The 14,084-nt window shown below is 58.7% G+C and overlaps 1 protein-coding gene across 1 annotated transcript in view; it reads right to left on the bottom strand.

The window, feature by feature from the left end:
* FBN3 (fibrillin 3) overlaps nt 1-14,084 on the bottom strand; it is a 52,885-nt gene that overhangs the window by 5,048 nt on the left and 33,753 nt on the right. The window contains 18 exon segments of the mRNA XM_038567487.1: nt 2,552-2,668; nt 2,850-2,972; nt 3,502-3,627; nt 4,492-4,698; nt 5,247-5,372; nt 5,529-5,663; nt 6,403-6,525; nt 6,656-6,775; nt 6,930-7,055; nt 7,280-7,345; nt 7,490-7,642; nt 8,444-8,569; nt 9,374-9,493; nt 9,742-9,870; nt 11,720-11,836; nt 12,222-12,347; nt 12,726-12,851; nt 13,114-13,239. Of these exon segments, the coding sequence (XP_038423415.1) occupies nt 2,552-2,668; nt 2,850-2,972; nt 3,502-3,627; nt 4,492-4,698; nt 5,247-5,372; nt 5,529-5,663; nt 6,403-6,525; nt 6,656-6,775; nt 6,930-7,055; nt 7,280-7,345; nt 7,490-7,642; nt 8,444-8,569; nt 9,374-9,493; nt 9,742-9,870; nt 11,720-11,836; nt 12,222-12,347; nt 12,726-12,851; nt 13,114-13,239 (2,292 nt within the window).

Raw genomic sequence — 14,084 nt, forward strand, 5'->3', positions numbered from 1 at the left:
CACTGACATCATCGCATAAAGGACTTGGGATGGCACCGAGCATAGGAGTAAAAGATGAACAAAAACCCCTTTCCTGGGGTTACCAGTGCCCTCTGTCCTCCTGGAAACGCAACAATCACAAGATGTCGACCCGAGTTATCGATGGAATGTGGGCGCCCCCCCCAAAGCCTCGCGAATTCGTATGTTGAAGCCCTAACGCACAGAGTGATGGTATTTGGAGGCGGCACCTTTGGGAGGTGCTTTAGAGCAAGTTTAGGGGAGCTCGTGAGGGTGAGGCCCTGAGGATGGCGTGAGTGCTCTTGTAAGAAGAGACGCCAGAGAGCTTGTGCGTTCTCTGCCATGTGAGCACACAGCGGAGGGCAGCTGTCTGCAAGCCAAGAGGAGAGCCCTTAGCGGAAACCCCCCGTCCTGGCACCCTGACCTTGGCCTTGCAGCCTCCCGAACCGTGAGCACTACGTGTCGTTGCTTAAGCGCTCCGGTCTAGGGTGTTCTGTTCCAGCCGGGCAAGCAGAGACGAGGCTGGTTACCCGACAACGATGCTACGGTGGTAACGGCCCACGCTGGGGCTTGCGGGGGGGCAGGGGGGTGCACCACACATTCCTGGCAGGCGACCCTAGCTTTGGCCTCCTAGAGTATGAAGATTCCTGACACTAGACACTTCCCGTTGGGGACCTCCTGAAATCTCTCTTGGGGACAAGACACTGGGGACGTGCGGCTTCTAAGCCAGAGGGGCTCCTGTATCTGCTCGTGGGCTCAACCCTCCTGTCTGAGCGGTCCCTTGAGGGGCCACAGAGAGCAGCCCTGGATTCCCGCCAGGATCCCCCCAGAGAGAAGCATCTGGAACTACTGTGGTTTCTTTCCCTTGCACGCAGCAAAGCAAACCAAGCGTCAGGTGGCCGGGTGCCTACATGGTCCTGTCAGTTTGATCTTCTGGTTCAGTCATCAGCGAACAGAGGCCCTGAGACCCAAGTCTGGCCCATTGGCTGTTTTTCGTAAAATAAATTTTATTGGCACGTGGCTACGCACATTCATTTATGATGATGCACTGTCTATGGCTGCTTTTGATCTACAAACGCAAGGCTGAGGATTTTCAACAAAGGCTGCATGGATCACAAGCCCGAAAATATCTACTGTTGGCCCTTTTATAGAAAAAATTTGCCGACCTCTGAGCTAGTTAGCCCAAGCCCACCCACGAGGAGTGCAGGCTATACAGGTGTTCCTTATGGGTGATCTGGAGCCTTCGATCTGTGGGAGAGGAGACCCACGTGAGCTGGCCGGGTGCATAGGGTGAGTGCACACATGCCAATGCCACGTTAGGTGTGCTCCTCTTCGGAGACAGGGTAAATAACTTTACTGCGCAGAGAAAGGGAAACGCATCTCGTTTCAAGGCTCAGAAGGCTCTTCCCCACATGGACACACCGCTCGCTTCCTCACTTCCTTCAGCCCTTTGTAAAATGTCTCTTTTGATGAGGCTTCTCCTGATCCCTGGGTGAAAAACTGCAGCCTTCCCAATCTCGTTGCTCCGCTTTAGTTTTTCTTTCTGTCACACGTCACCTTCCAACACGCTATAGTGTACCTTGTTGTCTGCTTCTGTCTGGATTCCCTGCTGGCGGGGACTGTCCGTGACAATAGCAAGCTTGCCTCTTGCTAGAGGGCAAGGCAAATGGCTTCTAGAAAGGGACAGCTAGGGGATCCCTGGGTGACTCAGTGGTTTAGCGCCTGCCTTCTGCCCTGGAGTCCCAGGATCGGGTCCCACGTTGGGGTCCCTGCATGGAGCCTGCTTCTCCCTCTGCCTGTGTTTCTGCCTCCCTCTCTCTGTGTGTCTCTCATGAATAAATAGATAAAATCTTTTTTAAAAAAATAGAAAGGGACAGCTAGGAAATATGTGTGACTTTGTTGCAACTACTTGACTCTGGCTCTGCTGTTGTAGCGCAAAAGCAGCCACAGACCCTATGTGAACGAATGGGCGTGACTGTGTACCAATAAAACTTTATTAACAAAAAGCAGGTAGGGGGCTGGGCCCAACCTAGGGGTTGGAGTCTGCAGACCTTTGGCCTAGAGCCCTACCTAGTGCACAGTGGGTCTCAGGAAGTGCTGGCTGAGTGGGTTAGTGGGAGCCTGAGTGGGGCCACCCGTGGCTGCGCTTGGCCCTCAGAGGAGGTCTGGTTCTCCCAGGCCACCAGACACTAAAAAGTGATGGGAGTGGTTGACGCCCCTGTAGCCTTGGCTTCTGAACCAACTCCCCCTCTGGACCCTGTGAGCCCCTGGGATTTCAGGAGCACTCTGGGGAGACCCTAGGAGAGAGACCCGGCAGGGACAAAGGTAGGTGTCCTGGGCCAAGGTCAGAGGGAGTCCTCAGGGCAGGGCCCCATGTCCCCAGGGTAAGGAAGGAGATTGCTACCAGGACATGAGCACCAACAGAGCAAGGACTTTGTTCTGATCACCCCTGTGTCCCCGATGTCTGGCACACGCCAGGCGCTTGCTACTTATTTGGGAAACAAGTGAAGGCCAGTGCCACGTGCCAGCTGCTGGGAGCGGGGAGGGGACTCACCAAGGCAGGCCTGGCGGTGCTGGGTGAAGCCGGGGGGACAGTGGCAGGTGAAGGAGCCGATGGTGTTGACGCAGAAGAACTGGCAGTTATGTTGCCTGGAGGAGCACTCGTCCAGGTCTGCGGCACAGACGGTCCCCGCAGGCTCAGGGCAGGGCCTCCCGGGGCTGGGGGCTTCCCAGGGGAAAGACCCCAGGGATGGTGTCCAACGCCACGCAGTGGGGAGGGGGTGAGCAGCTGGGGACGCGCCCGGGGCATCCCTGGGGGGCCGGAGCCCCACAGGGCCTGGGGGGGACATCACCTCTGCAGGTCCTGCCGTCCTCCTCCAGCAGGTAGCCTCGGGGGCAGGCGCACAGGAAGCTGCCCTCGGTGTTTTTGCAGATGAAGGCACACGGCGCGGGGGCCTGGGCACACTCATCCACATCTGGAGGGTCGGCAGCATGCAGGGGGTCAGACAGATGTTCCCAGAGGCTCAGGGCCTGCGGTCTCCACTCAGGCCCCGCCGCGGCCTCCTTCCCACGCCCTAACCAATCAGACTCTGTGGGCTTCCATGAGGAGTTGGCATTTTTTCCGTAAAAGGCCAGAGAATAGACACATTTGGCTTTGTGGACCAAGTGGTTTCGGTTCCAACTACTCAACTCGGCCTTTGTGGCAGGAAAGCAGCCACCGAGGGAAGGAAAACAAGTAGGCAGGGCCGTGTGCCAATAAAACTTTATTAACAAGAACAAGTGGAGGGCCAGACTAGGCCCCTGAACGGGGGCTTGCTGATCCCTCACCTGGATGAACCGCTCTGACCCAGTGTAACTGAAAATCTTAGGAGGCACAAAATAACAGGAGGAGAGTTGCCCAGGTAGGGTCGGGGCAGGGGCAGGACCAGGGATGCTCTGTTCCAGGTTTGCAGGCTGCACAAAGGGGGCGGGGCCGGGCCAGGGGATGGGGGTGGGGAGGCTCACCCAGGCAGGCTGTGGCAGCAGCGTCCAGCGTGTACCCCGCCTGGCAGCGACAGCGGAAGGAGCCAAGGCTGTTGATGCACTCGCCGTGGGGGCACAGGGGAGCGAGCATGCGACACTCGTCCACATCTGGGGATAAGCGGGGCTCAGCCGTGCCGGCTGCCTCGGGTCACTGGGGCACACCTCCACCCTCCTGCCCACCAGCCTTCTGCCTGGGGCAAGGCCAGCCTCGGCTTCCCCTTCCTGACCTCGCAGCCCCCACCCTTAGGTGTGAGTCCTAGCTCTCCCGGCAGGACACACTAGCGAAGCTCCTTCCACTATGTAGAGAGAACACTTGCCAGGCAGGGAGGGGGGACACCCTCCCCACAGTCTCACCAGGGCACCCATGCACAGGCGTGGAAGTACAGACAGAGATACACACACACTGCACACCAGTCACACGGTGACGCACAGAATCACAAGGACACACGCTCACGGGCTCCTCTGTCCCCCCAGACACAGCCTTGTAAAGGCACTTCCTCCTCAGTCCTTGATGTCACGGCGGCTCACTTGGGATGACCTGTCTCACCCCCCCCCCCCCCATACGCTGGATGAGACGTACTCATGCAGAGAAACACTCTCCCTCACACACGCACCTACCCTGACGGACATACTTGCTAGATTCCAAAACACGCAGGTGGGCTCAGTCCCCCTCAGCCCCGTGGCATGTACTCCTCATGCAGCCAGCACGCACAAAACACACACCAGCCTCTCCCCTCACTGGCACACACACACACACAACACATGCTCACTAACATGCTCACACACAAGGAGAACGCACACCGGCTTGCACACCTGCTCACCCCTTCACCCAAGTTCATGCACCCACACAGGAACGAATGGGCTCTGGTTCACACTGGTGTGCACACGCCAGCCTGCACAGAGGTGCACACAGTGTGCACACTCTAGCACCCTCTGGGACAGGACACGACCATGAACAAACTCCCCCCTCACCTTGGCCTCCGGCGGTGTAGCCCGAGCCGTGCGGGCACAGGGCCCTGTGGACAGAGGTGCCGGGCAGGGGACAGAGCTCGCAGCGGGGCCCCCAGGCCCGGCCGCCCCCACAGCAGCACTGGGCCCTTGTGACAGCCTCCCCGCTGCTCGATGGAGCCTGGCACACGGCCTGCAGCACCTCGGAGAAGCAGGGCCCCTGCCGGACGTCTGCGAAGGACGTGTGGGGGGTGGTGGGCGGGAGAAACGTGCCGTCCAGGGCCCCTGGCCCCTGGCGTCCGGCGGCACCGATTGTCTCCCGAGGGCTCCCACATGTCTCTGACACGGCTCTGCGGGGCCCTGGGGTGAAATCCTCCAAACCACTGTCACCCGGCCCTGCTAGATGCCCTCTTGGGGTCAGACAGGCCCTGTGGGCTCAGAGCCGGGCGGCTGCCTGAGGTCAAAGGGCAGCGTGGGAGCCAGGGAACGGGGGAGGGGGCACGGGGTGCTGGTATGCCGGACAGACAGTGGGGACAGAGCAGAGGGACGATGCCCAGGGGCTGGTGGGAAGCAGAAAGGACAGGACGGGGTGCAGAAGAGGCTGCTGGAGACTCCAGGGGCCTGGCCTGCGGCCCTGCCTGGCGCTGGGGCATTGCGGAGACAGGGCTTGGGGGGCAAGAGGCTGAGCTGGCTCTGGGGTGAGCTGTGTCGGGGGGCTTGGCTTCGGAGCTCCTTGGCAAGTGGGGATGGCTGTGCCCGCCGTGCCTGGCCACACTCACCCTGGCACTCGGTGCCGGCAGGGCTGAGCTGGAAGCCCTCATCACAGTCACACTGGAAGCTGCCCACAGTGTTGACACAGCGACCGTTGGCGCACAGGCTGGGCTGGGTGTGACATTCATCCTCATCTGCGGTGGGAGGGATGAGGCAGGGTGCCGGGGAGGCCAGACCCCCCCGAGCCAGCCTCCCTTCGCCCTGGAGAGTCCCCTCCCGCCGCATTCTCTTGCTTTGACTTCCCTCTCCGCCCCGGGGGGTGTCCCTGCACCCCCAAAGCACCCCCATACCTGTGCAGCCGTCCCTGGAGTTGGACTGCGGCCGCAGGCCTGGGGGGCAGACGCAGGCGAAGGTGCCGATGAGATTCTTGCACAGCATGCCCCGTTCGTGGCAGTCCTGCTGACCGTCCGCACACTCGTCCACGTCTGCATAACCAGGGATAGAGGGTGGCCAAGGTCAGGCGCCCCATGGCCTGGCCCCGGGCTGTGGGGCCTGGATCCCACCTCCCTCTGGGGCCTCACCTGGGGCCGGGGTGAGGTCCACACAGCACTGCACGTGCCCAGCCCCCCCCACACACACACACCCGCCCAGGCCTCTTGAGAGCCGAGGGGTCACAACTGTCTGCACACCCGAAACCCCTGCCCACATCAGAGTCTGTGAACCTGTCCGGTTCACCACGGTCCCTGGAGCACGAACCCCACAGGAGCCCTGGAGGGCCCAAGTCCCAGCCCAGAGCTTCTCAGCTTTGACACTAAGGACATTTGGGCCCCAAGAACCCCTCGTGGGGGACACCATTCCATGCTCTGTGGTGTATTTAGCAGCATCCCTGGCCACCTGATGCCTGTAGCACCCCCCATCCTGCACCCAACTGTGACAATAGGAACTGTCTCCAGACATTGTCACCTCCCCTGGGGGCCACAGTTGCTGTCCTCACTGTCCTGCTCAGCTCTGGAGGGGCCACCTGACCTGTTAGACTCGGAACCCTGTTTTCAACAGAAGCACCTGTCACAGAAGGGCGCCCACTGCACTTCACGGGCCTCAGGGCTCCGCTCACTTCATCTCACCCTCGGGAGACCCCTGCTCTTATCTCCCTGCCTTCTCCAGGATGGGGAGCCCCGGGGCCCGCCCAGCACCCACTGCTGCCCCTGCCCCTGCCCGTCCTACCTCGGCACATGGCCCCGTCCTCTCGCAGGGCATAGCCGGCTGGGCAGGTGCACACGTAGGAGCCCTCAGTGTTGCGGCAGCGGAAGGCGCAGAGCAGGGGGTTCAGGGAGCACTCGTCGATGTCTGGGGAGGCCAAGGCAGAGGCCAGCTGGGCTGGTCGGCCTCTGGGGTCCACGCCCCCACCTCCAGGCCAGCCCCTGGTGGGGCCCCCCCACCAGTGCACAGCCCAGCTCCTGGGCAGGCAGGGTCTTACCCTCGCAGGTCATCATGGGGCCAGGCTCAAAGCCATCAGCGCAGGCACACTCGAAGCCTCCGATGACATTAGTGCAGGTGCCTTGGCCACAGGGATGCCCGATGGAGCACTCATCTGTGTCTGGGGTCAGGGGAGGGTGGTCAGGGCCCGCAGAGAGCCCCCCCCCTCAACTGATGCCCCTGGCTTCATAGGGCCAGGTCTGGTGGCCCTCTGCACTGGATGCAGGGTGGGCACCCCACTCCCTCCTTCCAGAGGACGCGGGTTGGTCACGCACCCACGCAGCGGATGCCCGTGAAGTCCAGGCTGTAGCCAAAGGGACATTCGCAGCGGAACGAGCCATCAGTGTTGACACAGAGGCCATTGGTGCAGACGCCGGGGCTCTCCGCACACTCGTTCACATCTGAGGGAGGCAGGGGTTGCAGGCACGGCATCTGTCACACCCAGCCACACCCAGGCTGCCTTCCTTCCCTCCGGGGGGCCCCCCCGTGCGGTCCAGGGCCACCCACTGGCCAAGAAGGGAGCCTGACACTTGGGAACGGGGGCAGAGTACAGACAGGGCTGGGTGGCCGGGGAGGCAGGTGCGGTGGCCGGGAGGGGCCCTTAGCACGTGGGTGAGGGGCTCACCTTCCCGAGAGTCATCCGGGCCTGGGACGGCCCCGTGGCCAAAGGGGCAGAGCTCCTGAAAGGCAGCTGGACATCAAGAGGGGAAGGGGGTGAGGGCTGGGGGCTGGTGCAGCCCCCAGGAGCCCCCTGAGCGGGTGTAGGAAACCAAAGGGATGCAGGCAGGCAGGTAAAACCCAAGGGGAGACTAGACAGGCGGGGCGGGGCGCTCACCGCTGCCCTCCTGAGGACACAGCTCACAGGGGTCGTCCCAGCCCTCGCCAGGCCTCTGGCTGCAACAGCACCGGGTCTTGGTGGTGTTGAAAGCTTTGGGCACAGAGCACTTCCCAGCCTCAAAATGGGTGAAGCAGAAACTCTGCCGCGTGTCTGTGGGGCGACCCCCGGGGAAACATTTGAAGGTCATCCGGTCCCCGAGAACAGGGTGCCCAGACCCTACCAGTGGCCAATCAGAACCAAGTGCAGGCCCTTGACCGTGGTGACTGGCTCCGAGATGGACGTGTGACCCACCCTGGGCCAATGTGGGTCAGTCCTCGGGGCTTCTGCTGGACCCCCAGACACCCCTTCCAGTAACGCCCCACATCCACAGCTGTGGGGGTGCCCCCAAGGTAGGGAGAGCAAACTCAGCCACGGTTATTCCTGGCTCAGTAGCCCCTTTGTGGAGAGATGAAGATCCCAGAGAGCCAGAGGACCTGGGACTTTGGACCCCAAATCCTTATCATGAGCCTCTGGTCCTCAGCCCGGACCTCTCATCAACCTGAGAAGTCCTCCAGGGCAGGTTAGGGTCTGAACAACAAATACTGGTGGAGTTACCCCGCCCTCCCCCGCTGTTGCCTCTAACCTGGGAGAGAAGAGGCTGGCTCGGACTGGTGGAGGCTAGCCTAGCTGAGACGAAGCCAGCCCAGGTAGGGCAACTGCAGCCACTACAGGGCGAGCAAAGCCCAGGGGACCAGGTTAGCCCAGACTGGACCGGGATAGCCCTTTGTAGAAGTGACGTGTCTGGCCAACAGGTTGCCTGGACTAGACTAACCCCACTAACGCAGAGAAGCGTTTCAGCCCAGACAGAGCTCTTGGAGATCCATACAGGAACCTGCAGCCCCCCGTATCTGGGTGACCCGACTCTTCTCTCCCTCTCTAAGCCCTGTGTGCTTCTTTGGGCCACACACTCACCAAAGCAACGGTGCCCATTGTCTGAGAGGACAAAGCCAGGTGGGCAGAGGCACTGAAAGCTCCCGGGGCTGTTGGTACAGGTGCCAAAGAGGCAGAGGTTGGGCTCCTCCAGGCACTCGTCGATGTCTAGAGGGGCAGGGACACGAGCTGGGTGGAGGGTACGTAGGACCTCCGCCAGAGTGGGACAGCCTCGGCTGTCAGGAGGGGCAGACAGAGCAGGGGAGCCCGGGAGGGTCTAGCGACCAAGGCAGGGCAGGTGCCCTTGGGACTCAGCATGAGCTGGAGCACCAGGTGAGTTGTGTCGGAGTGAGTTGGTGGTGGGGGGGGGGGGGGGGTCTTTGCCTAGAAGGTATCTCCAGGTCAGGGGTCATGGTCAGGGAAAGTTCATCTTTAGAGACCAACTTTGTACAAAGCTAACCAAGATTGGATACATTTAGCTTACGCTGGATGAGGTTAGCTCCAGGTAACTGGTAGCCCAGAGAGAGCAGACCAGGGGAGGCCAGGCCAGACCGATCGAGGTTAGCACACCTGGTCCCGGGCCAGCCCATCTGCTCAGGCCAGACTGGTCCAGATTAGCCAACACGGTACAAAGTCACCCCGATGCGCAATTACGCCAGTGGAGCTCAGGCCAGACTGGTCCTTAACCATCATTCATTGAGTAAGGAGTTCTAGATTCACCACGACCCCACACCCATGCCCCTTTTATAGGAGTCATGAGGAAGCCTGTGGGCCCCAGAGAGGGAACCTGAGCCGAGCGGCCAAAATGATCCTAACAGCAGTAATCGTGTATGGAGCCGTGTTGGGTGCTGTGCTGAGTACACCTCCACCCTCACCATGACCCCAGCTGGCCTTCCCATATTACAGATGGGGAAACAGAGGCCTGGAGATGCCTCCCCAGCCCCAGAGTGGGAGTTGGGGCTGGACACTCACCGACACAGCGGTCATTCTGCACCTGGAAGCCAGGAGGACAGATGCAGCGGAAGGAGCCCTCGAGGTTCTGGCAAGTGCCTGGCAGGCAGGTTCCCGTGAGGCTGAAACACTCATTGGTGTCTGTGGAGAGGAAGAGGAGGGGTCTCAGCACCCTCACTTCAGAAAACGTAGGTTTTTTAAGACAGCCTTACCCCTACACCACAAACCCTGTGAAAGCCTGGGTGTGATGCGCTAGTTTTCTTTCTTTTTATACCTTAAAATAAATGCACGATTACGAAACGGAACCGTGAGGACTTGGAAGTACCAACCGCAGGTAAACTCGGAGCAAGTGCTGGCAGAGACGGCTCCCACCGCAAGGCGGGACTCACCCACGCAGTTCTTCCCGTCGGCCGTGAGCTCGAAGCCATCCTGGCAGAGGCAGTGGAAGGAGCCGGCTGTGTTGAGGCACTGGCCAAATCGGCACACCTGCCCCGCCAGAGTGCGGCACTCATCCATGTCTGCAGAGGGGGTGGGGGTATGGGCAGGCGGGGTCACCCACGGTCCTGGGGCTCTGAGCCTCCCTTGCTCTTCCATCCACAATGACCTGACGTTGACGGTAGTGACTTTAATTTATCATATACCCATGTCCTAGGCTCTGTGCACTAACCTCTAACTATCCAAGGAGGCAGATACCAGTATTGTCACACTTTAAGACAATTTTTTTATTTCAGAGAGAGAGAGAGCACAGAAGGAGAATAAGAGGGAGAAGCAGATTCTCTGCTGAACAGAGAACCCAATGAGGGGCTCGATCCAGTAACCCTGAGGCCATGACCCGAGCAGAAGGCAGACGCTTCACCGACTGAGCCACTCAGGCGCCCCAGCCAGTATCGTAGCACTCGATGCTATGAATTTGCCTCTGGCTACTCCATTAGCTGAACCCCACAAATTTTGCTGTTTTCATTTTTTTTTTTAATTTTTATTTATTTATGATAGTCACAGAGAGAGAGAGGCAGAGACACAGGCAGAGTGAGAAGCAGGCCCCATGCACCGGGAGCCCTACGTGGGATTTGATCCCGGGTCTCCAGGATCACGCCCAGGGCCAAAGGCAGGCGCCAAACCGCTGCGCCACCCAGGGATCCCTTCATTTTCATCTAATTCAAAATATTTTCTTTTTCTTTTTTTTTAAGATTATGTATGTATTTATTCATGAGAGACACACAGAGAGAGAGGCAGAGACACAGGCAGAGGGAGAGGCAGTCTCCATGCAGGGAGCCCGATGTGGGGTGCAATCCCGGTATTCCAGGATCATGCCGAGTCAAAGGCAGATGCTCAACCCCTGAGCCACCCAGGCGTCCCCCCCCCTTTTTTTTTAAGTAATTCAAAATATTTTCTGATTTCCCTTATGATTTCTCTCTTGTGCTCTGGACTCTTCTATAGCAGTATGTTATTTAATTTCCAAATATTTGGGGATTTTTCTGGATGTCCTTCTGTGACTCATTTCTAATTCCCTTACATTCTGAGGACCCGCTTTGTGCAACTTCAATTCTTTTAAATGTTAAGGTTTGTTTTATGGCCCAGGCTATGGGCTTTCCTGGTAAATGTCCATGTGCACTTGAGAAGGACATGTGTTCTGGAATGTTCTATAAATACTGACCAGGTCTTAGGTGATTGACAGTGTGGTTCAGATCTTCCACAGCCTGATTGATTTTCTCCTTGTCCCTCTCTTACTGAGGGAGGAGTGTTGACGTCTCCAACTATATCTGTGGGCTTATCTGTTTCTTTTCATAGTTCTGTCCATTTTTTATGTCATCTGTTTTGAAGCTCTGTTGTTAAATGCATATGAATTTATGGTCGTCATGTCTTCTCAGAGAACTGCCCCCTGAGTATGTGATATCTCTCTTTGTTTCTGGTAATATTCCTTGTTATTACACTCTATTTCGTCTCGTATAAATTAGGTAGGTACTACTAACCTCCCTTTTTGAAGAGGAGGAAACTGAAGCCTAGAGAAGTGGATGACTTGTCTGGGGTCACGAAGCTGGCAGGTGCCAAAGCGGGGATTTGGAGTCTCGCCGCCTGACCCTGGAATGCATGCTTTCAACCACTGCACTCGACTGCAAGCATCACCCAGATCTTTGTCGCCCTCCCTGCACTGTCCACCTGCTGCCATCAACCTGAATGTGAGAGACCCCCTGGCAGCTGACAATTGAAGAGGTGTGGGAACTTTTGTGGTTGACGCATTTTTAGAGGGAGCACCAACCGCTGGGGTTGTTTTATTGAAGGGATCCCTGAGGCCAGATCCTTTATTTCAGAGAGGGACCCTCAAGACAAGCCAAGGACCCACTTTTCCCACCAGCCCAGGTGGCTCACCCACGCAATCTCCGCTGTGCGTTGCCACAAAGCCGGGGAAGCAGAGGCAGGTGTAGGAGCCGACTATGTTCTTGCAGGTCCCGTTTCCGCACGGCTGCCGGTCACACTCGTCGACGTCTGCCGGAGCAAAGCCCGTAAGCCCCATCCAGCTCACCCAGGGCATCGGGCAGCGCAGGGAGTGAAGGCCTGGCTGGACCCAGCCTGCCTCCCCTGCACCTAGCCCTGGCCAGGTGGATGGGCAGCGACACCGAGGGCGGGGTGTGTGGGGGTGTGGCTAAAAAGTGCCCCACAACTATTTATTGCTATTTTGCAAACTTAGGCATAAGGAGGTGAATAAGTCATTTACCCCCACTTACCCTTAAGTGCCCAGACTCAAACCTGGTCTGTCTGTGAACCAGGTGGATGAAAGCACTGTCCTCACCCCAGGGGAGGTGTAGACCTGTGCCCCTCTCCCCCACTTCGCAGCCTGGCTCTCCGGGAGGAAGCAGGCAGGGACTCTCACCCATGCACAGGGTCTGGTCCGCCGAGGCCCGGAAGCCACGGTGACAGAGGCACGTGTAGCTGCCCTCTGTGTCCACGCAGTCGCCGTGGCTACAGACGTTTGGGATCTCCCGACACTCGTTCTGTCCTGGGGGAGGGCAGGCAGTGTGGTGTCCCTGGGACCCCACCTCCACACACACACACACACACACACACACACTCTCTCTCTCTCTCTCTCTCTCTCTTTCTCTGTTTGCTGAGCCCTTCTGTGCTGTGATGGGGAAGCCAGAGCTGCCTGGAAGCTCCGTATTCAAGCTGCTGCCGGCACATGCTCTCATTCCTCTCCCAACCCCCAACAACAGGTGCTCAGCACCCCCACCGCCCCATGGATGTGGCACCCCACAGCCACGGAGAAAGGCCTGGACAGAGCCATGCCCTACTCAGGTCACAGGGGACAGGGCCTAGCTTTGCCCCATACCCCACACCCTCAGCCCCCTACCTGCGCCCTGCTGGGGTCCCCACTCACCCACGCAAGCCCCACCGGGCGACAGCCTGTACCCTCGGGCACACACGCAGCGGTAGCTGCCAGGGATATTGATGCAGTCGGCATTCTGCTGGCAGGGGCTCTCCCCGCTGGCACACTCGTTCATGTCTGCGGGACACAGCCAACGGGCAGGAGTGCAGTGGAGGCTCCCCTGCCAGAATCCAACCCCAAACCCTGCCCCAGCCTTTGAAAGCAGGGAATCTCTCTGGGAGAAGCCGAACCAGAGGGTGAGCAGTTATGTGGGAAAGGCATTAGCCCAATTGTACAGAAAGGGAAACTGAGGCTTGTGGCGCTGAAATGATTTGCCTAGAGAGCACGGGGTGGGGGAACAGCCTCCCATCCAGGGCTGGGGAGGCCAGGCAGGTGGCACCTTCGCAGACCAGCAGGACGCTGTTGTAGCTGAAGCCCGTGGGGCACTCGCAGCGGAAGCTCCCGATCTGGTTGATGCAGATGCCACTGGCACAAATGGCCGGGATCTCTCCACACTCGTCAATGTCTGGGGAGGGCGTCAGCCGTCAGCGGGACAGCCCAGCCCCAGGGAGCATCTAGGGGCGCTGAGCCAAGGGGCCATGCGGTCTGGCCGCAGACGAGCACCTGCTCGAGCAATTCTGCGGTGGCCAAAATCTTTCTGACACCAGGGAAGAGATGGGGATGCAGGACGAAGGGCAAAGAGCAGAGGGAGCGGGCGTGTCTCCACTGCAAACCCACTGGCTCGGCCCAGCAAGGCTGCCTGTGCCTCGAGGGGTCTGCTGTGAGAGCAGGGAGCCGCGTGGGGGGTCCTGGGACCACGCGGAGCAAGAAACTGGAAGGAGAACAGCGGTCGTCAGGGGCGTGATTGCTCACGGGGGACCGGGTTTCTTTTTGGGTGATGCAGATGCTCTCACTTAGACTGCGGGGATGGCTGCAGCCCTCCGTGAGCACACGGGGAACCACGGCATTGCACCTGAGCCGGGCGGAGTGTGTGGATGTGAGTTAGATCCCGAAAGAGCTGTTATGTAGACAGTTGACACTTAAACAGCACAGGTGCGAATTGCAGGGGGCCACTCAGGCATCTATATTTATTTTTTATATAAAAATATAAATACTTTCCTTAGGTGCAGCTTCCCGATGATTTTCTTAACATTTTCTTGACGCTAGCTTACTTTATTGTTAGGAATGCAGCCTCCTATTCAAATGTGTAAAATTTGTGTTAATCTACTGTTTACCTTTTCAGTAAGGCTTCTGGCTGCCAATAGACTACTAGTTAGGTTTTGGGGGAGTCAACAGTTTTATGCAGATTTTTGGACCGTACGGGGTTTGGTGCCCCTAACCTTCATGCTGTTCAAGGGTCAACTGTATAAA

This window comes from Canis lupus, chromosome 20, assembly GCF_011100685.1.
Source record: "Canis lupus familiaris isolate Mischka breed German Shepherd chromosome 20, alternate assembly UU_Cfam_GSD_1.0, whole genome shotgun sequence".
Lineage (NCBI taxonomy): Eukaryota > Metazoa > Chordata > Mammalia > Carnivora > Canidae > Canis > Canis lupus.